The 23,884-nt window shown below is 42.9% G+C and overlaps 1 protein-coding gene across 1 annotated transcript; it reads right to left on the bottom strand.

Annotated features, from left to right (window-relative positions):
* Positions 1-725: 725 nt before the first annotated feature.
* On the bottom strand, positions 726-18,614 carry LOC145537783 (zinc finger imprinted 2-like). Its single transcript, XM_081568598.1, has 6 exons — positions 18,560-18,614; positions 12,509-12,612; positions 11,851-11,898; positions 8,354-8,480; positions 8,070-8,159; positions 726-2,472 (listed from the first exon to the last, which is right to left on the bottom strand). Exons 2-6 carry the CDS (start codon positions 12,542-12,544, stop codon positions 2,396-2,398), a joined length of 378 nt encoding a protein of 125 aa, XP_081424724.1. The 5' UTR covers positions 12,545-12,612; positions 18,560-18,614; the 3' UTR covers positions 726-2,395.
* Positions 18,615-23,884: the final 5,270 nt, after the last annotated feature.

The raw sequence follows: 23,884 nt of genomic DNA, 5'->3' as shown, positions 1-23,884 counted from the left end.
AGTTAAGGACAGGGTCCCCCAATGCCTAATACTTCCTGCCTTCAGTACCAGTGCTTCAGTACCAGGGATGGCTTTAGCTCTAACCTGTCCTGGAGTGAAGACTGCAGAGATAGTCATGGATCGGTTAGTGAAACTGAACTGTGTGTGGTTGACTTGATGGTCATTCTCTGGAAACTTGCCATGACTTGTGTCCCAGTGTCTTTCGGGCTTTCACTTGGGCCCTAAGGTCTAGGTGCTATTAGATTTGACTGCGCGCTTGGACGTGTTGTGTAAGGTTTTCTTCCACTGAATATCAATGCGTGGGAAACTTGGCGGATTACTGATGATTTCAAGAGCATTCTGGCTCAATCACCCTGATCTGCATTTGTTTCCTGTTCCCTGGATGTGTTCATGTTTTCCTCTGTTTAGAATGAAGATTGGGTGTCTCCGTTGTGTTTGCCCATGAAGGTGAGCTGATGTTTCTTCCTGTGGGTCTGCCTATGCCTCCTGTCTGCTTTGATGTGGCACCCATGCCTGTGCCATTATGCACAGCTCTGCTGCCGTAGCTGCGTCAGTTCTTGCATGGCCCTATTCAACATACATGAATTGTGTTGCTTGTATTCCCTTTTTTGTTTTAAATTTGTGTGTCTTTGTTAGACTGTGTGTGAATTCGACCCTTTCTTTCATTCCTGGATCAAATGCTTCCAACACCTTGAATAGTGACTTTTTAAAAGAGTTACGCGATATTTGTGAACAGCAAGAAATGCTTTACCGCAGGAATACTTAACAGTGACCCACGTTTGGAAACAACAATACCCACACACTTACAGAAATGCCCATGGGGCAAGATTATCACTCGTTGAAGTGAGAATATTAATTAGGATCACAAAGGGCAAAGATGTTGCAGGAATGCATCTGTCAGAAAATTTTTCATCTGTCAGAAAAGATTTGGGGTTGACTTGTTAAGTGTTCTATAAACGCTGCTGCAGAAATGAAGGACGTTGACTTTTACCACTTCTTGCTTTGATCGTTAAACTGACATTACCTATGCAGTATTTCTTCATGATTTTAAGTGAAGCATCACCCAGGCAGTAGGAGTTGGGGCTTGCCTTTCTGTGAATAGGAAGTTGTTAAAGAATTCTTGTCCTCAGTGACCTTCTATAGCCCGGGGAAAGGGGGTGCATGATCAATTTCAAGTTCAAAGCCCCTTGCTATTTCTTTGTTGTTTCTGGAAGGAAAGCCCAGGGAATGGTATCTTCCCAACGTGATTGGTGCTGTGAACTAGTCCGATGCGATGGGAGTAGAGAACACAGGCACACGTCACTCAACCGTCCACAGTGAGGACTTCCAACCCTGCCAGCCTCTTTGCATGTCAGTCCCCCTCATGAGCAAATCCCATTCACCTTCTAGGATGTATCATAGAAGTAGAAGAGGACGCTGAGTTGATCAACTAGTGAGTGGAAAAAAAAAATAACCGGGCCAAAAAAGAGGGGTGCTTACCAAAGTCCATTATACTGGACAAGTAAACAAATAGTTGTGCATGTGTGAAGTTTCTTTTCAGGACTGTTTGTGTGTGTGGGGGGGTGTGCATGCACACACATATGCGCTGACACAAATGTGTGTGTGAGCTGTCTGAACTGGTCTGGCTGGGGGGTGGAAGAATGGACACTGAAAACGTGAAAGAGCTTGTGTAAGGTTTAAAGATCACAGGGCAGCAGAAGCACTGACGCCATGGAAAAAAGCCCAGGGATCTCAGCGACAGAGCAAGCTGGAAGTGTAAACAGGCTTGTAAGTGTAAACGTGGATCCCTCAGCAGAAAGGAGAGGCAGGAAAAAAGCACCTGGGGGCAGTCAGGGAGGATGCGAAGGAGCAGAGAAATAAGAGTGGGCCAGATCCCCAGGCACAGAAGAGGGGCTATGCACAGCCCCTAGGACACCCAGCTACAAAGGGTTTTCTGTCTCTCTCAAGTGCAGAACCATTCTATCCTCAACATGTCCAGGCACATGAGCACAGCTTGCCCTTTTCTGTAAGGTTTGGGAGACTGATGGCACTGTAGCATAAGCACCTGCTACATCCAGCGTATGCCAGTTTGAAACATCACTCCTTAAAAGGGTGTCTTGGGTTGATCCTCTCGCCCTTCCCAGTCCCACAGGCCTGGGCTGATGGGGTAGGCTGGGGTGTGTTCTCACCTGGAGGCTGGATGAGAACAGAACCACTTTTACTTTTTTTTTTCCCCAGTGACTCGTAAGTTTTTAAACTTTATTTTAACGAAGTTGACCTTGCTAGGCTGCTGTTCTTAATAATAGATTATGATTATAGAGTATGATTCTGTGGAGAGATGTATAAGAAAACAAGAATGGGAGAGAGATTCTGTTTCTCTCTATAGAAAAGAGACGTGGTCTTTGTTTTCTGTAGATCACTTTACCACCGATAGTGAATGAAGCTGAGTAATATTTGGACAGTATTCTGTGTATTCACTAGCTGAACTGTTAGCTGTAAATAAAACACAGGACACAGAAGAGTGTTGATGAAATGTGGCTCCTTCAGTCACCGTACATACAGTGTTTCACTGGGTCTCTTGGCTTTCCTGAGAAACAATTCATTCATGTTTTAAAGGATTGCCCTGGACGCTGAGGGTGTTTCTGTTCACTGGAACTAGGCAGTTCAGTATGGTTGAACACTTAGGGTCAATTATGTTGTTAAATGGACAATCTATGAAATAATCATCTTGGCTTTCAGTTTTACTCTAAAACACACTTACTAAATACACAATAATTTTGCAGAACCATCTGGCATTATCCAAGGTCATGTGGGTAACACCATGCATTTTCTACTCAGGATATAGTTGAATAGGAAAAAAAAAAGTAGTCAATGGCTATGCTGGATAATTTTAAATGTGATACAGTTTTTTGTTAATTTTTTGAGGTATAGCTTATGTTCTTAATTCCTAACTGTATTCATTTTTATAAGGAGAGACATGATATACTGCAGACTACCTAGAAAGTAAATATTTAGAGATAAACTCCTGAGGTATTTTATTTCCCTTACAATTTATGTTCTGTGCTCATGGAAGAAGCTAGGGTGATGGAAGTAACAGGTAAAGGTATTAGTACCTAATGATTTGTCATCAGGTCAGATTTAAACATGTATAAAGCACATATTAGCTGGTGATTCTTACTTGTTTGCAAGAGAACGTTCACTCCGTATAAGTTTTATTTCTAAGAACTAACCATTACAGTTCCCATGAAATGTATGTCATCATTACATGACAACCCAGATTTTTAAGTAAATGATTTTGTCTTTGAGATTCAAATTACTGTTAAATGAAATAGACTTTCATTCCATAACTTCTAAGAACTGGCCAATATATTTAAAATTTTATAAATGCCTTTGTTTTATACTTTAGATGGAAGAGTTTTGAAGTATTTGACATCATTTTTGAATTTTTAAACCTAAAAGCATACAAGAAGTAGTACTTTCTCCATATATTTTAAAATTCGGTATTTTTTAACTTTATTTTTAACAATTTTAGACTTACAAGAAAAAGCTATAAAAATAGTATTCATTTTTTAAAAACAAAGTCCTCAGACTAAACAATGCAGGACTCAGCCAAGTGAAGATCTTAGTTAATCCCTGACCACAGAAGGGCAACACACAGAAGTAACACCAGAGTGGCAGAGGTAATTTGAGTATGTGTTCCACCCAGATTCTCCATAGTTCAAATCAGTGTTTTGTGTTTATAAAAAATAATTTTTCTAAGTTATAAAAAGAGCTTCCCTTGTTGAATAATGCCAGATTTTTCTAAATTTCACTTTCTTGAGAAATCTACACTTTAAAGATGTATTTGTTTGATGCTTCTGCAGTAGAAAATGTAAGTTATTCACTGCTCCTGCTTTCTGATACATTCATAGATTTAATAGATAGATTTCCTTGCCTCCTTCATGGCTGTTCATGTTTCTGTGGAGGCCTGGTTAGGAAAATCTTTTTGTTTTTTTCATGGAAGTCTCAGATGGAGGGGACAAGCTGCACTTAGCACTTGAATTTTAACCATAGCTCTTCAGAAAGAGACTATATGTGGCAGAGGCAGCTGCACTTGCTTGAATAGACAGTGCACGATTTAATGTTTTAACCAGTTGGGTACATCATCTCAGTCTCGCTCACGATAAGAAATTATTTGTCTTCCATTTTCTAAGAGGAGATAAGGATATTAACAAAGAAATCCTTACACCAAGTTCTTCAACAATTGCCAGAGCAGACTAAATGCATAAAATGAGGTTAGGCCATGAAGCATTTTTACATCTAAAACTAAATTCTCATCTCTAAACATTCCTATTAACATAGCAGATTTGAGTTGCAACCATCCTCCTAATAAAATTATGAAATCTTTAAAACTGGGAAGCATTTGTAAATAATGGGTCCTTTAAATATCCCTGAACTTTATTCTAAAGCTTTTCTTTTTTTCTGGTTCTTTTTTTTTTTAATAAATTTATTTATTTTAGTTGGGGGCTAATTACTTTACAGTATTGTAGTAGTTTTTGCCATACATTGACATGAATCAGCCATGGGTTTCCATGTGTTCCCCATCCTGAACCCCCCTCCCACCTCCCTCCCCATCCCATCCCTCTGGGTCATCCCATTGCCCCAGCCCCGAGCATTTGTCTCATGCATCGAACATGGAATGGTGTTCTGTTTCACATATGATAATATACATGTTTCAATGCTATTGTCCCAGAACGTCCCACCCTCACCTTCTCCCTCAGAGTCCATAAGACTGTTCTATGCATCTGTGTCTCTTATTCTGTCTCACATATAGGGTTATCATTACCATCTTTCAAATTCCATATATATGCACTAGTATACTGTATTGGTGTTTTTCTTTCTGGCTTACTTCACTCTGTATAATGGGCTCCAGAAACTGGAGAACAGAATCACTTTGAAAGGGCCTCTGTACAATATATGGGCAGACTTCAATTCCTCTGGCAATGGAGAGCCGTGGCCCTTGGCAGGATGCTGGCCTTAGCATCTCCGTATAAATCTCTCTCTACAGAGAGAATTCCATGTCTGTATCACATTTTGACATGAGGGCAAAAGTGTTCTACGTGAAGCATGGAACTCGGTATTTCACATCTGAATACACGCATGTAGATTTCCTGAATGAAATACGGAATTTTCTGCATTTCACTTGTGAATATCTCACCACAAACTTTCCAAATCAAGAATGGAATTCCCTATATTTTATAATATGAAAATGTATGCACATATTAAACCATAATGTGACACACATGAGAAGCAAACTACTAAACGATGTAAAGATAAAAGATATACTCTGTCTATATATCCTAGCAAATCAGTTCATGACAAAGTTTCCAAAATAATAAGTAGTCCTCAAGTAAGACCTGATGACAGCCTTTGTCACACTTTGTCCTAAATTCACCTGGTAACTGGGAGAGCTCTCAGTGTCTGTTAACTTGCTTTACACAGAAGAAAAAACTGCTCATACTTTTATGAGTGTATGTGGTTTTGAAATCATTCTCTGAAGAGAGTCTGTTAACCTCCATAGACTTGAGAGATAAGGTGTTACTGTAACCTAATACCCCTGTACCCAACAACCTTGGGCCAAGCAATATCGAAACACTAGAGTTTAAAGCAGAGTATGTTTTATTGCAGAGCCATGCAAGAAGTGTGGCTTACGCCTTTAAACACCTCAATCTACCTGTTTAGTATTAACAGTAATAATAACTACTATTAATCAAGTATTTATTATGTATTACTCACTTCTGTGTTTTAATGGACTGTTTGAAAAATGTTCACAATAGTCTAATGAGATAGGGATCATTATTATCCTTATTTTACAGATGAGGGCTATAAAGCACAGAGGTGAGGTTGTGCACCTATGTCACACAGCTAGGTGGAGCTCAGATAGACCCATATGAAACATGATTCCCAGGTGCCTGCGCTTTTCCACTATTTTTTGCAATACTCTCAAATCATCATCAATGGGTGATATTTCAAAATCTTGAAAGATATTGAATTTATGAAAGTAGTCCATTTATGATCTCTAAGGACTCCCTGTTAAACCAGGGAGAAGGTGAGGGTGGGACGTTCTGAGAGAATAGCATTGAAACATGTATATTATCATATGTGAAAGAGAACACCATTCCATGTTCGATGCATGAGACAAATGCTCAGGACTGGGGCAACGGGATGACCCAGAGGGATGGGATGGGGAGGCAGGTGGGAGGGGGGTTCAGGATGGGGAACACATGGAAACCCATGGCTGATTCATGTCAATGTATGGCAAAAACTACTACAATACTGTAAAGTAATTAGCCCCCAACTAAAATAGATAAATTTAAAAAATAAATAAAATAAAATAAAAAACAAAAACAAAAAACAAAACTCAATCTACCTAAAGAGACAAAAGACCTACATATAGAAAACTATAAAGCACTGATGAAAGAATTCAAACACACAAATAGATGGACAAATATACCGTGATCATGGATCAGAACAATCAATATAGTGAAAACGAGCACATTACCCTAAGGATGCTATAGATTCAATGCAATTCCTATCAAGCTACCAGCAGTATTTTTCAGACAACTAGAACAAATAATTTCACAATTTGGATGGAAATACAAAAATCCTCGAAGAGCCAATCTTGAGAAAGAAGAATGGAATAGGAGGAATCAACCTGCCTGACTTCAGGCTATACTACAAAGCAACAGTCATCAAGACAGTATGGGACTGGCACAGAGAGAGACACATAGATCCATGGAACGGAATAGCAATCCCAGGGATAAATCCATGCACTTATGGACAGAGAAAGAGGGGGAACTGGGTTTTGGCTGCAAGTTCCAGACCATGCTTGATAGAAAAGACCATCTAGGAGGACTGAACATTGACAAAGATGCCAGAGGCACCGACAAGAGAATGAGAAGGAAACCAGAGAAAGAGGGGGGACTGGGGTTTGGCTGCAACTTCCAGACCATGCTTGGTACATCACTGCGGTTTGGAGGAACTAATATAACTGTGGCCATAAAGGGATTCTATTGTCAGGTCAATCCGGGACATAGGGTACGATGCAAGTCAGCTTTCACTCTTGTAGCCCTCTTCAGATCCCTTAACCAGCATCTCAGATCTCAAAGAGGGGAAATGTAAGACGTAGCATTTCTCGAACTGATCTTGTTAGGCAACACCTTTTTTTTTTTTTCCTGGTAAAGAACCCCTATTATAATTCTGTAGGACTATTGGGGAAACACTGGAGTACCCTGGTCAACACCTTCTCACTCAGAACAAAGCAAGAGAATTTCAACTCTTTTCTTGGCTCCCAATCTCTCGTTTTACCCATTCAATTCAACATTTACTAAATGCTGATTCTCAGCAAAGCGTTATCCACCTGGATGTTCATAAGTCTGTATAGAGACTCTAATCAGGCTATAAATGTACAAAAGGAGAGTTTGGGGAATTTCATTTGGGAACAGAAAAAGATCAGGCAGGGGAAGGCATTAGGGCTCAGCAAGCAGTGAAATGGGTGGCAAGCTTATTCTGAGCAGACACTGACTATGAAACTACACAGTCCTGGGGAGCAGCAATATAGGGTTCTACTAGGAATATCTATGAGAGATGAAGCTGGATGTGACTTTTGGGCCAGACTGGGACGGATTTAAATGTTTTGCTAGAAGTCTGGATTTTCTTTTGGGAGTGGTAAGAACCTGATGTGTGCTTTATAAAGTCAACTCCCTGAGGGCTGGAAAGAGCAGTGGTATCACACCAAGGTTTTCGCTTGTCTCAGTGACAGAGGAAAGACCTCTGATTTCTAGCTGTCAGGGGAAAGGCACAAATGAATGCAGGGGCTTGAACATTAGAGGATAGGAAAACTGGCCTCCCTGGAGCTGAGCAGGAGAGGAAGAGATGAGCTTCAGAGAGGAGACAAAAGAAGTACTGAGTGAGCATGATGTGGCGTGGCCACACGAGTCCCTAAAGTGAAAGCACCTACCAGCCCTCTCCCTAAGCTGAGTGGGCTCTGAGGACCAGCTCCCAGCCCCTGCTCACTGAGCAGGGTTTTCTCCCCAAGATCCCGTTCTCACCGGGACATGTCACTGCGCTCCCGTCTTCCTCCCTAGCATGTGACTCCTCTTCCAGCTGTGAGATAATGTCAGGTTTAGGGAACTGGTACCCTGTTGAAGAAGGAGACTTATAACTTGGGGATTCTGTCCTGTACCCTCAGGAACTCCCAGCCTGGTTTCTAAAGGCTCTGAGATAACAGGCAAGTGCAAATTTACACACAAGAAAAATAAAGCCTGTTTCCAAAGATTCTGCCACTAGGGACATATGCCAGTGTCTGGAAACAATTTTGGTCATCACAGCTTACCGAGGGAGACCAGGTTCCTGTAATTTTCCAGCATCACCTCCCGGTAGAGCTTCCTCTGAGAAGCACTGAGGTAGGGTAATTCCTCTGGACTGAAGTCCAGAGTCACATCCTCGAAAGTCACCAATTCCTGAAATACCAGATATACTCCTAAATGATTGAAATCCGGAATTATCCCAAAGAGGGGGAAAGGTGCCTGATAAGAGGGGACTGACCATGAAGCACACATTCAGACAAGCAGAAAGACTCTAATCCAAAGGTTTCAGGGACCTACAAGGGTTTCTTTCCTTTAAGTCTTTCTCATTAAAATGTTTTCTTCTCTGCAATCACCCTCTTGTTTCTTTCAGTCTTCTAACTTTATAGAGGCTTTCGATGGCTAAGTCAAAGATCTCTCTTGGGAAACGTCACACTGCACTTGAAAATATGTGGCTTATTTTCCAACATCTTTTGGTATTAACTTCTAACATAATTCCACAGTGATACGAGAACAGACTGTATATGATTTCAATACCTTCAGGCCATGAAACTTTTGCACTTTATGTCCCAGGATATGTTCCAGGGTCTCCTAGTTTATAGTCCATGGGAACTTGAACACAATTTGGCCTCTCTTGTTGTGTGAAAACTATATAAATCTGAAGTTATGTTCAATTGGTTCATACTGCTTTTCAGATCTACTATAGACTTCTACCTTTATTCATTCCATTAATTTTTTGAGTTTGATATTGAAAGTCCACCTAAAAATTGTAATTTATCTACTAAAAAATAATTGTAATTTATAGTAGAACTTCCCCCATAGCTCCCTCATATCTCAGCTGGTAAAGAATCTCGCTACAATGCAGGGGACTTGGGTTTGATTCCTGGGTCGGGAAGACCCCTGGAGAAGGAAATGGCAACCCACTACAGTATACTTGCCTGGAGAATCCCATGGACAGAGGAACCTTGCAGGCTACAGTCCATGCAGTCACAAGAACTCGACATGACTTAGCGACTAAACCACCAACCACCACATAGTGGAACTATATGTAACTTTGTTCTGAACTCTCCAAGCCTCCTGTAAATGTGTTATCATAGTTTCATAATTTAAAACATAGAAAAGAAAGAGAAAAAATAAGCATATCTTTCTTTTGTCTTGAAGTCTGAGAGAAGTGGGAATATTTCTAAGACAGCTCCTGCTGCGAATTTCTAGAGATCTGTGTGGGAGGAGAAAGATCCTTTTAAGTTCCTTAATAAAGAGAGAAAAATGCAAATAAAAGCTGAGCAGTATACCCCAATCCCAGGAAAAAGAGACAGTTGGGTTTACGTTCTGGTTCTCTCTTACAAGCTCTGTGAGTGTGGATAGGTTAAGCCTCAGTGACTCATCCACAAAACACAAACAGCTCATAAATATGCAGAGATGGCCAATCTTATAATAAGAAAATGCATTTCAAAATGACAAAGTATGACTTTATACTCATTCAACTGACAAAAATTAAGACGTTGGACAATACCAAATACTGTCGAGAAGGGGGACTCTTGGTGGTGGTGGTGGTGTAGTTGCTCCGTCGTGCCTGACTCAAAATTTTGAGACCCATCCACTGTGGCCAAGCTCTTTTGTCCATGGGATTTCCAAGGCAGGAATACTACACAGCAGGTTCCCATTTGTTTTCCAGGGGATCTTTCTGACCAAGGATTGAACCTCCATCTCCTGCACTGCAGGCAGATTGTTTACTGACTGAGCCATCAACGAAAATCTTAGAATGTGGGCTTTTGAGACCTCTTAAAAGATGCTAAAAGTGAAGTTGCTCAGTTGTGTGTGAGCTCAGTTGTGTGTGACTCTTTGCGATCCCGTGGACTGCAGCCTACCAGGCTCCCCCATCCATGGAATTTGCCAGACAAGAGTACTGGAGTGGGTCGCCATTTCCTTCTCCAGGGGATCTTCTCGATCCAAGGATTGAACCCAGGTCTCCCGCGTTGCAGGCAGATGCTTCATCGTCTGAGCCACCAGGGAAATGTAAATTGGTAAACCACTTTTGGGTCCAGAAATATACCTCTTCCTAGGTGTATCTGCTCATGTGTACTGTCTTATAACCTCCAAAATCTAGGCAAGACCCAAACACTCATTTATGGTAGAAGAGATAAATGTATGATGATATTGGGGCTCCCCTGGTGGCTCAGATGGTAAAGAATCTGCCTGCAATGCAGGAGACCCAGGTTCAATCCCTCAGTCATGAAGATCCCATGGAAAAAGGAATGGCAACCCACTCTAGTATACTCACCTAGAGAATTCCATGGACATAGGAGACTGTCAGGCTACAGTCCCTGCGGTTGCAATGAGTCAGACACAACTGAGCGACTCAGTTCAGTGGAGTTCAGATCAGTCACTCAGTCGTGTCCGACTCTTTACGACCCCATGAACTGCAGCACGCCAGGGCTCCCTGTCCATCACCAGCTCCCGGAGTTTACCCAAACTCATGTCCATGGAGTTGGTGGTGCCACCCAACCATCTCATCCTCTGTCATCCCCTTCTCCTCCTGCCCTCAATCTTTCCCAGAAACAGGTTCTTTTCCAGTGCATCACCTCTTTACATCAGGTGGCCAAAGGACTGGGGTTTCAGCCTCAACACCAGTCCTCCCAGTGAACACCCAGGACTGATCTCCTTTAGGATGGACTGGAAGGATCTCCCTGCAGTCCAAGGGACTCTCACGAGTCTTCTCCAACACCACAGTTCAAAAACATCCATTCTTTGGCACTTGGCTTTCTTTACAATCAACTCTCACAATCATACATGACTCCTGGAAAAACCATAGCCTTGACTAGATGGACCTTTGTTGACAAAGGAACATCTCTGCTTTTCAATGCGCTGTCTAGGTTGGTCATAACCTTCCTTCCAAGGAGTAAGTGTCTTTTAATTTCATGGCTGCAATCACCACCTACAGTGATTGGGGAGCCCCCAAAAATAAAGTCAGCCACGGTTTCCACTCTTTCCCCATCTATTTGCCATGACGTGATGGCAACAGATACCGTGATCACTGGGCGACTAACACACACATAATCACACCTCAGAATAATCCAGTAATACAAACTAAGTAATTACAGTTACATGCAACATTCTTGGTAACAGAAAGGTGAATGTAAGAAGCAGGTATTGGAAGACTACCGAAGACCATGATACCCATTTTACTAATATACGTCTTTTGTGTTTTCATGGAAACATTATGCAGATCAACGAACTAGAGAGCATGTACTGACTGCCCAGCTTTTATAGAGGGGTTTATTTGGCTCACATGTGTTCTTTATTCTTTCTTCAAAATTTGTTAGTTGCCAACACCAAAATATTAGTATAATTCATATTATTAGCTGGATTTTTTGACTTCACTTTAAAAAATCAGAAGATCTAGGCATCAGGGTCCACATTCTCACATGGCGCCATCAGCTGATGCTGAAACATAGCTGCCCCTTAGATGGGGCAGATGCCCCCCATGTTGTCACAATCCACCCACTTACAAATTCTCTTTTATTACCTCAGTCATCTCTGAGGGCATCTTCACTTGAGATCCTAGACACAGACACTGTAGGGAAAGAGGGCTATTCTCAGGAACAGATGACCTGGAACAATGTTTCTCACCCCTCTTCCCCTTAGCTCTTCCTCAAGGAGCATTTGTAAACACTTTCTTTTCCTAACTGTCAAACGCCTTCCCCTCACCCATGAATTTTTTTCTAAAGCAAGTGCAACACATTAGCTTCTTCTAGGTTTCAAAACATGATTTAACAAGAACATTAAGGAGCAAATTTTTAAAAATTCACAACAGTTATTTCATCTATAAAAAGGAGCATAATAGTAGTACAAATCACATCAGGGTTGCTTTGACTAAGTCAAAAGTGGAGAGATAATGGAACAATAAACAATGAAAAATTAATTCAAGAGACGGGAAAAGAGAGAAAATATTAAAGATGTGGTATGTGGTGGTGGCAATAAGTGTGAGAAAAAGCAGGAAATCAAATACAAAGAGTCAGAAGAAAATTCTGATACAGAAGCCTGGGAAAGAAAGGCTCAGTTAGGTAAAGTTTACATAAAGACTTTAAGGAAATGAGGATGTTTAATTAGATAGAGGAGGTCTAGAAATCAGAAAGGGGAGCTCCTCACACTGCAGAACTAAGTCAGAAGAAAACCTGACTCACCTGAGATCTAACAAATGGCTTCCTGTCAGACATCATTGTGTCCTTCTTTTGGTGGTGGTTTGTGTTTCTCTCTTCTGCAAGGACACAGTTCTGAGCAGAGAAACCTAGAAGGGAGAAGGAATAACCACAGAGTTGAGTCCAGTCTGGCAGCACCCACAGACACAGAGAGTAGCCTGCCAACCCCTCACCTGCCATGGGCAGAAGCAGCACTTCCTATGACAAGAGAAAAACCAAAAAAATCATTTCTCAGCTCAGTGTGGCAATTCCAGAAAAGAGGTTTGGTTACCTCCCACCTCTAAATGCTTCCATGGATTTTCAGTGCCTTCCAAATAAAGTAAACCTTCCCTCTACATTTGTATCAATGGTCCTAGCTTCACCATCTATTTAGTCACCAGAGAACATCAGTTTCTCAATTGTAACATGAAAATTACAAAGATCTCTCTAATTCTACAGGCACCTATAAGGGTTAAACACCTGCTGTGTGTGGGGCACAAAGCAGGTAGTAAAAAAAAAAAAGACCACAACTCTTATTACTACATCTTTTTCACTCAGGGATCTAGAAGACAACCACCACCTTCCCTCAGGAAACCTGAAGTCCTTCCTTGTTTGTGGTCTCTTTCCAAGAGTACCTTTCACTATTCTATAGTTTCTTCTCATACCCTAGCAAGCTCTTTCCCCTCTCTTGAATTTCAGCTCCATCAAAGGCTGTGTCTTTGACCAAGTTTAAAAATTCTGTGGGACCATATGCCCTATGTCCGATGGAGGCAGTATTAACAGCCACGATTAATAAGATGACAGACTCTGGAGCCAGCCACGGAGGTCTGAATCCTGACTGCCAATTACTAATTTTAATAATTGTGGACCACAGGCAAGTTGGGCTTCCCTGGTGGCTCAGACAGAATCCCTTGGAGAAAGAAATGACAACCACTCCGGTCTTTTTGCATGGAGAATTCCACTGGCAAGGAGCCTGGCAGGCTACAGTCCATGGGGTCAAAAAGTCAGACACGACTGAACGACGAACACGTTCACAGGTAAGTTATTCAATCTCCCTGTGCCTCTGTCTTCTCATCTGTGGAAGGAGGGTAATACCTATCTCAAGAACTACTAAGAGAGGTAAAACACTATTATAAAATATTTACAATGTAGTACATTTTAAGTGTCCAACATGTTTACTATTCAGTTCAGTCGCTCAGTCGTGTCCGGCTCTTTGCAACCCCATGAACCGCAGCACAACAGGCCTCTCTGTCCATCACCAACTCCCGGAGTCCACCCAAACCCATGTCCGTCGAGTCGGTGATGCCATCCAATCATCTCATCCTTTGTCGTCCCCTTCTCCTCCCGCCCCCAATCCTACCCAACATTAGGGTCTTTTCCAATGAGTCAACCCTTCGCATGTGGTGGCCAAAGTATTGGAGTTTCAGCTTCAACATCAGACCTTCCAGTGAACACCCAGGATTGATCTCTTTTAGGATGGATTGATTGGATCTCCTTGCAGTCCAAGGGACTCTCAGGAGTCTTCTCCAACACCACAGTTCAAAAGCATCAATTCTTCGGCGCTCAGCTTTCTTCACCGTCCAACTCTCACATCCATACATGACCATTGGAAAAACCATAGCCTTGACTAGATGGACTTTTGTTGGCAAAGTCATGTCTCTGCTTTTAAATATGCTATCTAGGTTGGCCATAACCTTCCTTCCAAGGAGTAAGCATCTTTTAATTTCATGGCTGCAATCACCATCAGCAGTGATTTCGGAGCCCAAAAAATAAAGTCTGACACTGCTTCCACTGTTTCCCCATCTATTTCCCATGAAGTGATGGGACCAGATGCCATGATCCTGCTTTTCTGAACGTTGAGCTTTAAGCCAACTTTTTCACACTCCCCTTTCACCTTCATCAAGAGGCTCTTTATTCTTCTTCACTTTCTGCCATAAGGGTGGTGTCATCTGCATATCTGAGGTTATTGATATTTCTCCCAGAAATCTTGATTCCAGCTTGTGTTTCTTCCAGCCCAGTGTTTCTCATGATGTACTCTGTATATAAGTTAAATAAGCAGGGTGACAATATACACCCTTGACGTACTCCTTTTCCTATTTGGAACCAGTCTGTTGTTCCATGTCCAGTTCTAACTGTTGCTTCCTGACCTGCATACAGGTTTCTCAAGAAACAGGTCAGATGGTCTGGTATTCCCATTTCTTTCAGAATTTTCCACATTTTATTGTGATCCACACAGTCAAAAGCTTTGGCATAGTCAATAAAGCAGAAATAGAGGTTTTTATGGAAATCTCTTGCTTTTTTGATGATCCAGCGGATATTGGCAATTTGATCTCTGGTTCCTCTGCTTTTTCTAAAACCAACTTGAACATCTGGAAGTTCACGGTTCACGTATTGCTGAAGCCTGGCTTGGAGAATCTTGAGCATTACTTTACTAGCATGTGAGATGAGTGCAACTGTGCCTTAGTTTGAGCATTCTTTGGCATTGCCTTTTTTTGGGATTGGAACAAAGACTGACCTCTTCCAGTTCTGTGGCCACTGCTGGGATTTCCAAATTTTCTTAGCCTCTTCAAAATTCTTTTAATGAATGCAGGTGCACAAAACTGGACTAATCATAATCCTTGATACATCACCATTCAGCCATACATGACCCTCATGTTTATTTCAAATTTGATTCTTTATATTTTTCAATGTAATCAACCCATCCCACTGGTCCACATCCCCATCTTGTTCCCTTGCCTTTCTCTCCTTGTCTATATATATATGTATATATATATATATATATATATATATATATATATACACACACAAACAAAGCTTTGGTTTTAGTATCAATATCATCCAAAGGGCTATCGGGAGTGAATGGCTTTCTTCTATCACCAGTGAGATGCCCTTAGTTCCAATCGAGTAACTTTGAGTTTCTAAGACACCAGTCAAATTTTGACAGAATTGAAATTTCGGGCCTCCTATCTCCCACACTGCATGCCCTCTTTTTTTTTTTTTGACTGTGTATTGTTTTGTGTTGACACTAAGGTTTAGGCTCAAAATGAAAAGTGGAAGCGTGGGGAACAGAGCAGAGAGAAGGCATACTCTCCGAAAATAGCATGAAAAGCAAAAGCCAAATCTCAAGTTTCTTTCATTTCACATAGGATTAGGCAGATTAGACTGGAGATTACAAAATTCATTCATTCATTCATTGAACAAGTTTTTATTTAGCTCCCTCTTACATGCCAGGCATACAACAAAAGTTCAAAAAGTCCCTCTCTCACCTTCCTCCTCACATGCTTGGATCAAGTCTGCCACCAGGTCACCTGCTTCCTTGCTGCTCTTGGGCTGCTTTGACCTCGCTCATGTCTGAACCTCCCCTGGCAACGTGTTCAGAAACTGCTCCAGCACCAGCTGCTCCATCATCTGCTCCGTGGTGCAGCTCTTTGGCTGCAGCCATCGCCAGCAGAGCTCCTGAAATTGGCTCACAGCTTGGTGAGGTCCTGTAACCGACAGGGGCTGAAAAGACCTAAAGTTTTGATGAGAAACTCTTGGAGCCTCTGGGTTTCTTATGGGGGTGGTTTCTCGATTTTCTTCTTCATCACGTAGATGAACGAGCTGGGTATTCCTCGAGATATCCAAAACTTCTTTCACATGGAGCATTTTTACAGCTTGACCCTTCAAAGGATGGAGATACTCTAAAAGGCAGGCTGCTTCAAAGCACACTGTTGTGGAAGATGGTGGGCTGAGTTTTATCAGATGAAGAAGAGAGTCAGAAACCTTAGGATCTGCAGAAACTACACAGAGAGACTCACAAATGGCTTGCAGAGTTTAACTGGACAGTAGAGGTTATGCGAATCAAAGGAAGTTAGCTCATTTCACACAAATGCCTAAATGAATATTCACACAGATTTGCATATCTACAGACCGGCTCTTGCCTCAGTCACGGCGTCAGGTCTAGAAGATGCACAGACACGGGCTAGAAAAATCTCAGAAATGGCACTGAAGGGAAGAGACTTGAACTCCAAACCACAACGAACTGAACAAATTCATGAACCACCTAAGCAGATGCTTTTAAAAATGAGTTAATACAAATGAGGAAAGATCATTACAATACATTCATCCTACAAAGGACTGCATCCCTATGCAAAAAATATAAAGAAATCAAACAAGCCTGTAACAAAAAGGCAGAGATCACTTAAAAATGCAAATTTATTTTCTTATTTTTTATTTAAACATTTTAACTCTTTAGCTAGAAGTTAGACTGGGATAATGTATGAGAAGACTGTGATTTTTTCTTAATACTTATCCGCCTACCATCAATTTAAAATTTGCTATTACTTCCTTTTTTTGGATGTACGATACCCCCCACTGAATTTCCATCTCTACAGGCTGCAGCATAAGATTCTGACAAAGGAGTAGCAGAAATGACTGTGAAATCCTGGCAACCTGCTTCTCTAGGCTAGCCAGGTCCCAAGCTAGAGCAAAGAGTCACAATCCCTTCTCCTCGCCCAGAGAGGGAAAAGTAGGCATAAAAGCAGCTGATGTTAAACACTTGGGGGGAAAAAAGCAAAAGAGTCCCTAAAACCATGAGTGGTGGTGGGTTCCTTGATTTCAGAGTAGGGAAGAAAGTTCAGAGAAATGGGAATAAGTGCTGGGAGAAGGGAGTGGAGGCCAAGAGATTCCAGGTGAGCTGAGGCTGTGGGAGGAGGAAGCAGGGACTGAAGGGAGCCACCAAAAGAGAAGTGCTGAGGAATGGGGAAAGGAGGAAAGCAAGGCCAGGCAGAATGCAGAGCTGGACCAGAGGAGGAGGAGGGGGGCAAGGTAAAGAGGAAGAACCAGTCTGGGCTAGGAGAGGTGTCCAGGGAGTAGGCGCCCAGAGAGAAGGGGTGGGACTGAGGCAGAGGAGCAGAAAGGAGAGGCAGAACTAAGGAGAGGAAGGGGGCCAGGACTGAGCGAAAGGATATAGAGAGGAGAGGTGTGATGGAGGGAGGAGGTCTGAGGCAAGAGGGGCAGGAAGGAGGGACCAGGGCCAGGGCAGAAGTGGGGGACCGCAGGAAGGCTGAGGGAGGGTAAGGGCTGGGAGAGGAGAGGTGGGCCAGAGCCAGGGGGAAAACACAGAGGAAGGTGGGACAGGAGGTAAAGGGGGAGCTGAAGGAAGGAGCGCCTCTGACATAAAGGGGGTGGAGCTCGGAGAGAGGCAGGAGCAGGACAGAGGGGAGGGATAATGGCAGGGCCAAGGCTGAGGGCACTGTGTTGAGGGGAGAGGAGGGGTCCTAAGAAAAAAGGGGAGTTTGAATGTGGGGGAGGCTGGGGGGAGGGGCCAGGGGGTCTGGAGAGGAACGGGGGTCTTCAAAGGCGAAGAAGGGTGGTTCTGGTGGGGGAGAGCGAGAGTGGGGTCCTAGAAGAAGAGGGCTGAGGGGCATCGTCGAAGGGGAGGGTGGAGGTCCTCATGGAGGAAGGAAGCTGTTCTGAGGGGAAGGCAGGGGGTCTCTGAGGGGGTAAACTGGGGGCCCCTCCAAACGGGGGGGGGGTTAAGGAAAGGGAGGGGTCCTCGAGGGGGAAGGAGGGTTTTCTAGGGCGGGAGTCCTTGAGGAGGCCAACAGGTGTGTCTGAAGGAGAAGGCCCGTGGGGGTCCTCGAAGGGGAGGGCAGGGGTCCGAGAGGAGGACGGGGAGTGTCCTCAGGGACCAAGGAACGCGTTCTTGGGGGTGAGAGCGAAGAGGCCCTAAAAAAGGAGGGGCTGTGGGGTCCTGGGACGGGGAGGAAGGTGCGACGGGGGAGGAGGAGGGCGGGTGGAAGGCCTTCCGGCTGGGGAAGCATTGACAGGAAGCCGGGGCGTGAGCAACAGGGAGGCCGCCGCGTCCTCCTCAGAGTTGACTTGGCCCGCGCGGCCTCCCGCACCCCTTCCCCTCAGGGCCGCTACTTCGCGCCTCCCTTTCCGTCGACTTCCCCGCGAAGAGGAGCGTCTGCCCCGGCGTCCCTGAAAGGACGCCCGTGCCTCCTTGCCCGCGAGCCGGGCCCTCACCCCCAGGGCCCCTCCCTCGCGTTCGGGCCCTGGCCGCCGCGCGCTCACCTCGCAGACGGACACCCTCGCCTGGTCGAACCTCTGCACCTCGGTCTTGCAGCGCAAACCCGCCAGGCAGGCGCTACCAGCGGTCTGCGCATGCGCCCTGTGGGACGGCCGGTGCAGAAAGCGCCGCGCAGAAAACGCAGGCCGCTTCTGGCCGGTTCCGCTGGGGGGACCAGCGAGGACCACGCGGCCTAGAGAGGGCTGGGAGAGGCCGGAGGACTACTTCCTTTAGATGCTTTACGAGTTTTGGCAGTAGTCAGCACGTGGTTTAAAACGGTTTCAAAATAAACAGTATGCAGTGAAAAGCCTTCTCACTTTGTGTGTGCCACCGACGAAATTCTCATGCTATAAAACCACGGAACACTCAGGTGACCGGTGCAATTATTTGAATACGTATGATTATTAAACTGAATAATTATGCAACTGTGAATAATTATGAAAGCGTGAACATGTTTTCAGTGTCCTTCCACAGTGTCTTTGTATATATGAAAATAGAGATATATGCGTATATACATATGTGCGTTATACACATATATATGTCATTATCATTGATACGTATTATACATATTTATACTATAAATTCGGTAGATATTTACCTGTAATAGATATAAATAGTTTAAAATATAAAATATATTTTCTAAATAAGAAGTGTGACGATGTAACACAACCTATAATGTGACACAGTGTGGTACATACTGTAGCTTAAAATGTGTACTTAAGTAATATAATTACTCCCTTGATAGCAATATAAGGCTTCCCTGGAAGCTCAGTTGGTAAAGAATCCGCCCGCGATGCCGGAGAGTCTGGTTGGATTCCTGGGTCAGGAAGATCCACTGCAGGAGGGATAGGCTACCCACTGCAATGTTCTTGGGATTCCCTTGTGGCTCAGCTGGTGAAAATTCCACCCTCAACGCAGGCAGACGTGGGTTCGATCCCTGGGTAGGGAAGCCCCCCTGGAGACGGGCACAGCTATCCACTCCAGTATTCATACCTGGAGAATTTCATGGACTGTCGAGTCCATGGGGTCTCAAAAAGTCAGACACGACTGACCAACTATAACAAGTATATCATGATGTCACACAGATTCATATTATATGTAACTATATGTTTGTATAAATAGAGTAGAAACATTTTTAGTTTGCAAAAATACTCATAGTCTCATTTCCTACCTTTTTTATACAAAAGGTGGCAGACTGTACCCATTGTTCTATGCCTTCATTTTTTCCTATCTCAGAGACCTTTTCATATCAGTACAAAGAGAATTTGCCTACTGTTTTTGAACAGCTGTTTGACTTCTGTTGTACTGTTGTTGTGACTTGATTTATTTACCCCATCCCTGACTACTGGGTGGTTGAGTTGTTTTCAGCCCTTTGCTACCAGTATTCTGTGCAAAACTATGAGCTTCAGCAGTTCTGCTGCTGTGTGAAACCTTCTGGGAAGAAAAATCCCCTGCAGTGGAATTGTTGAGCCACAGTGCACATGTGTGTGTCATTTTGACAGAGATTTCAAAGCTGCCTTCCATAGACGCTTGCCTATCAGACCCACACCAGCCTGTGTGAGCAAACCTGCATTCTCAGTGTTATAGGATGCTTTTTCAGTTTTTCCAAAACTAGGGTCGAAAAATTTTTCAGGAGCAAGGTAGAATACGTTTTCCTGTGTTGAGGAGCCATTTGTGTTTAACTAAAGAACATTTATCAGGGCCTCGAGATATGTAGGGAAAGTATAGTGAAAGGTGCAACAAGTATTTTAGTCATTGTGATGTTGATTATGGTGATGATGGCATAATGGTTAATATTCTTGACACTGGTCTTATACCTGTGACAAAAACTAACTCAAAGTGGATCAGACACCCAAATGCAACACCAAAACTAGAAAACTCCAGGAAGAGAACTTAAGAGAAAACCTATGACCTGAGATTTGGTGATGGCATTTTAGGTATACACGTGCAGCTCACAAACCCCTGGTGTGGGGGATTCCCCAGAAGTGCCCTTCTATGTATTGTATCTGAAAACCTGCAATTTGGAGGTCATTCAAGCTCTCTGAGCCTCAGTCTGTCCTTCTAGACTAAAAGGACAGCAAGTTACTAAATGTAAGGATTAAAATATGTAGAGGTGGATAATGTTTTCTTCCACGTGCTGAGGGTCGCTGGGTGCGTCTGAAAATGAATCAACAAAGACACATTAACTGGAGACAAGCTTACAACTTATTTTAATATGTTTTAAGTGACGCAGGAGCCTTCCTAAGGAAATGAAGACCTAAAGAAACAGACCTGAGTATTTCAAACTAGGTTTGATGAGGTGGGGACAGTTGTGGAAGAATATGATCGGTTAAGGAATAAGAGGTGAGTGTAATAAGCTGGCAGAAACTTAGCAAGGCCTGTGTGTTAGGCTTCCTCTTGGAAGTGTTCCTCACCCTTTGGAGATAAGAATGCTCCTTTCCTCCTGCTATAGGCAGGGTACCTCTCCCATGATGGGATTATGGCTTGTTTCATGGAAGAAGGGGGAAGGGGAAGAGAGTGAACCTCTTCCTTCCGCTGTTTTCTCAAACTGCTTCACCTTCAATATGCCAGGTGCCATATTTTGGGGTGAGGTATCCTGAACCCAATCACATGTCAAATGATTAAAGTGGTGTCTGAGATCCATACAGGCAGTTTATATCTGTTGGCTTCAATTTTATTAGAAGACTCTTGAGAGTCCCTTAGACTGCAAGGAGATCAAAGCGGTCAATCCTAAAAGAAATCAACACTGAATATTGATTGGAAGGACTGACATTGCAGCTGAAGCTCCAATACTATGGCCACCTGATGTGAAGAGCGGACTCCTTGGGAAAGACCTGAGGCTGGGAAAGACTGACGGCAAGAGAAGAAGGAGGTGGCAGAGGATGAGATGTTTGGATGGCATCACCGTCCATTGAGTAATGGACGTGGGTGTGAGCAAACTTTGGGAGATGGCGAAGGAGAGGGAAGCCTGGCGTGCTGCATCCGTGGGGTAGCAAAGAAGTGGACGTGACTCGGTGACGAACAACAACAGCACCCAAAAAGTAAGAAATAACAGTGGTTGAGGGAGGAATGGAGATAAGGGGGAAGCAACAAGGACGTTCCCAACAGGGATCGCTGATTCCGGATTAGAAGTCAGTGAGGAGTTAACACAGCTTGGGGTCCAGAGGAAAAATAGGTCAACAACCCAGCTTGGAGGGTCCCAGGGAGTCATGCACTAAATGTCAGACTTGATGCAAAGCTCTCTGTTGTGTACATTTCCATCTAATTAAAGAAGCAGACATTTTTCTCAGAATCCACATGAAACATCCAGAGGTCAGGAGACTCCCACCTCTAAGTCACACACATACCTTAAGTGCACGTCAACTTCTTGGAAATTCATATCTTGTTCTGGATCTTGTTTTTCTCCCTTGTTCATATTTTCTAGGCTGAAGGTAACTCACAAATATTTTCTTAGGTGTGGGCGTCTTGTCCAGGGTGCCTGCCAGGGGCGCGACACAGAGTCAAGTGTGAAAAAGCTGTATGTTCAGCTTATGGTTGCTGAGGGGAAGGATGCAGGGAAGGGATGGTTAGGGAGCATGGGACAGACATGTACACACGGCTGTATTTAAAATGGAGAACCAACAAGGACCTGTTGTGGAGCACAGGGAACTCTGCTCAGTGTTCAGTGGCAGCCTGGATGTGAGGGGAATTTGGGGAAGAATTGATATGCGTGTATCTGTAGCTGAGTCCCTTTGTTGTCCGCCTGAAACTATCATGGCATTGTTAACTGGCTATACTCCAATATAAAATAAAAAGTTAAAAACTTCATGTTCGATTTATTAGCAGCACCTCTTAAGAGAGCATATGTAGGAGGTTACATTGTCTTAAATGGTTTTCTAACTCCTTATGTTAAAATCAGAGCAGCAAGAGTAGATAAAGGGATTATATATTCATACATATTAAGATGGCACAATATGTAATCATATAAAAGCAATTTATGCACATTTGAATCTTGATTTTCGTTTGCTGAAAGAAAATATTATTAAGACAAAAAGGAAAATCATCCCCCTGAACGTGGCATTACCTCCGTGGTTCTTGCTCCCATGCAAATATTTTACTCAGTCGACTGAAAAAAAAAAAAAAAACCTTTATACAACTGAAAAAAAAAAAAAAAACAAAAACTTTTTGTTTGTATTGAGGTATAGCCAGTTAAAAATGTTGTGATACTTTCAGGTAAACTGTGAAGGGACTCAGCCATATGTATATATTTATCCATTCTCCCCCAAATTCCCCTCCCATCCAAGGTGCCAGGTAACACTGAGCAACGTTTCCTGTGCTAACAGTAGGACTTTGTTCATTATCTGTGAGTTTATCCATAAGAACAAACCATAAGTTTGCTCTGTAAGTCTGAGAGTCTTCCTGTGTTGTAACTTCATTTATATGATTTCATTTTAGATTCCACATATGAGGGATGCCATATGATATTTCTCCTTCTCTGTCTGATTTACTTCACTCGCTATGACAATCTCTAGGTCCATTCATGTTGCTGCAAATGGCATTATTTCATTCTTTTTAATGGCTAATATTCCATTGTACTGTGTACAACTCTTATTGTATGTGTATATTTTATGCTTTGCACAATTTATTATGTTGTCTCTTTAAAATTAGTATCCCTAAGATCTAATAAGAGTACATCCTGAGAAATGCCAGACTGGATGAAGTACAAGCTGGAATCCAGATTTCTGGGAGAAATATCAATAACCTCACATATGCAGATGACACCACCCTTATGGCAGAATGTGAAAAAGAACTAAAGAGCTTCTTGATGAAAGTGAAAGAGGAGAGTGGAAAAGTTGGCTTAAAGCTCAACATTCAGAGAACAAAGATCATGGCATCCGGTCCCATCACTTCATGGAAAATAGATGGGAAAACAGTGGAAACAGTGTCAGACTTTATTTTTTGGGGTTCCAAAATCACTGCAGATGGTGCCTGCAGCCATGAAATTAAAAGGCACTACATGTAAACCCATGACTGATTCATGTCAATGTATGGCAAAAACTATTACAATATTGTAAAGTAATTAGCCCCCAACTAAAATAAATAAATTTATAAGAAAAAATAAATAAATAAATAAATAAATACTTAATAAAAAAAAAAAGGCACTTACTCCTTGCAAGGAAATTTATGACCAACCGAGACAGCATATTTAAAAGCAGACACATTATTTTGCCAGCAAATGTCCATCTAGTCAAGGCTATGGTTTTTCCAGTAGTCACATATGGATGTGAGAGTTGGAGGGGGAAGAAGCCTGAGTGCTGAAGAATTGATGCTTCTGAACTGTGGTGTTGGAG

This window comes from Giraffa tippelskirchi, chromosome Y (genome assembly GCF_054371585.1).
Source record: "Giraffa tippelskirchi isolate mGirTip1 chromosome Y, T2T-mGirTip1v1.2.pri, whole genome shotgun sequence".
Lineage (NCBI taxonomy): Eukaryota > Metazoa > Chordata > Mammalia > Artiodactyla > Giraffidae > Giraffa > Giraffa tippelskirchi.
This window is presented reverse-complemented; position numbering and strand designations above follow the sequence as displayed.